This window comes from Dipteris shenzhenensis, chromosome 27, assembly GCF_047967505.1.
Source record: "Dipteris shenzhenensis isolate YYH24624 ecotype China chromosome 27, Dip_SZ_1.0, whole genome shotgun sequence".
Classification (NCBI taxonomy): domain Eukaryota; kingdom Viridiplantae; phylum Streptophyta; class Polypodiopsida; order Gleicheniales; family Dipteridaceae; genus Dipteris; species Dipteris shenzhenensis.
Window position 1 is genome coordinate 46192448 of NC_141622.1, and position 2330 is coordinate 46194777.

At 47.0% G+C, this 2330-nt stretch overlaps 1 protein-coding gene across 1 annotated transcript; it reads left to right on the plus strand.

Moving 5' to 3' along the window:
- Window positions 1–472: 472 nt before the first annotated feature.
- On the plus strand, window positions 473–2116 carry LOC147884389 (uncharacterized). Its single transcript, XM_087398188.1, has one exon. The coding sequence runs from the start codon at window positions 473–475 to the stop codon at window positions 2114–2116; it is 1644 nt and encodes a 547-aa protein (XP_087254314.1).
- The last annotated feature ends 214 nt before the right edge of the window (window positions 2117–2330 follow it).

Below are 2330 nucleotides of genomic sequence, written 5' to 3' on the forward strand. Positions count from 1 at the left end.
GATGATCCTTACCTTACTCTAGTATGGAGTAATTAATGTGGAATATAAGACACTCAATTGCCGGCCAAAATTGAAGTCTCCAAAGCACTAAGAATCTAGCAATGTGCGCTCAATTTGCCGCCTCTCGTCAAAGAAACTGATTCTTGAAATCAAGAACGCTCCATTCCCATTTCTCACATTGACTAAACGACAGTTTTCTGCCGTCGGAGGCCAATTCTCGAACATTGCCGACTGCTTAATCTCTGAACTCTCTGAACTCTACATCAGCTAGCGCCTAGGCAATGCCCAGAAGGCCGAGGGTGTAGCTGAGTTTGAGAACTGTCGAATCCATACGATTGCCTTTTGACGGTCCAACACGATTGTATTTTTAACGTGCTTAGGACAGATGTGGGAATGCATTCATTTTAACTGCGACGCGGGGCAATCGGGAGAAAATGTATATAATGGCAAATCTGACAGCAAAATGTATATAATGGCAAATCTGACAGCAGCGAATTTAAGGATGAGGCTAGTAGCGGTGTGTTCGTTCATGTTTGTGCTAGGAAGCATTCTGTCGTACCTACAGAATATATTTCCTTCACAAAACTTGAATGCAGAAAGACCGGTTTGGCAAGATCAGCGACCGTCGCCACAAAGGTCGATCACGAACGAGATTCTGAAAGAGCTGAGATTGAATGGCACAACTCCTTGTCATCACGTTCGGACGACGAGCTTCAAGATAGTGGGTCTGCAAGGATACGACGACCAGATGAACCAGGTTCAGCAAGGTCCGATTCCGCTGTACACAGACAATCTGGTCAAGTTCATGCTGGTGTCGATGACAGAGAACGGGACGGCAAGGTGCTCGGGGGGGGACTTCTACGAATTGGATCTGGCAGGAGATCAATGGAGGTCGCGACCTCCTATCGAAGATCATGGCAATGGCTCCTATTCGGTGTCGATTCTGGTGGATGGCGCCTTTCCGGGAAGGTATAATTTCAGTGCCAATCTATTGTTCTACAACTATCATGGTCTGGATCTCAATGCCGACAGATGGGCGATGAAGCCATGGTCCAAGATCAGCAAGACCTTAGAGCTTCAGTTGATTTCTCGCACTGATGATAGCAGCAAGCCAGGCGTCATCTCCTCTCAGCTCAAGCAGTGCACCCGTCAGGACATGCATCTGGGTGATTGGAGGGGCCGCTGGACTCGCTCTTGGTACAATCAGAGCTGCCAGGCTGGTCCCGACGGTCGCTTCGACACATGCCTGCCCCCCTGGCAACAAGTGTGCACGGAACCGTGGTGCCATGGCCGTGTAGCCCTCTTGGAGAGTAATGGATGGGTCTACTCTGGCCACTGTGCATTACGCATCTGGGAGAGCAATGAGGCTTGGGATTGCTTGGCTGGCCGATGGCTCTTCTTCTGGGGGGACTCTAACATGCAAGACTTCATTCGCAACCTCCTCGCCTTCGTGCTCAAGTTCAATCTCCCTAGATGGGCCAACATGACCACTTGGAATATAGATCGCACAATGGACCAATTTTTCGTCAACCCCCACCGTCCTGACCAAGCCGTTCGTATTTCCCTCGTCTTCAATGGACACCATCAAACCTACAACAATGGCCTCGGCCTTGACTCCCTCTTGGAGCCTGGATATCGCGATCGTCTCCTCACATACTTCAATGGCTCCTCTTCTCGTCCTGATGCATTCATCTTCGATAGTGGCCTCCATGATGGTAAACACTTCCCCTCCTTGGATGCCTTCATTAATGCTATTGAGAATGCTGTGACGTTTTGGAGGTCTGTGTTTGGGGGCACGCCACCTAGAGATGTTCTTCTACGCAAGACTATTGCTCCTGCCGGTGCCTCCCGTTACATGCAATCTAATCCCCACAAAATGGAAGTTTTTAATGCGGCCATGATTGAGCATTTTCAACACCTTACTGAGCTCCTTGTCATTGATGCCTTTGATTCCTCCTTTCCTTTTCACTTTGATCATTGTTGTAGTGATGGAGGGCATTATGGTCGACCTCCCAATTCAAATGTATGGCCATGGAATGGAAAACCACATCAATATTTTGTTGACCTAATGCTTGCCCACATGATGTTAACATCTATATGTCCAGAACATGCCTAACAATGTAGGCTTTACAATGCTAGACTATGATACAAAATCTATTTCTTGTCAACCATTTTCTTCTAAGAAAAACCCCATTTAGGGTTTTCATCAATTGTTCTCTACCTTGTAAACATTACGTGGTCAAACTGTCATTCACTACCGACTCAATGTTAAGGTCATTTTATATATATTTGGAGCCAAAGGTTAAACTAGAAATATACAAATTGCTATA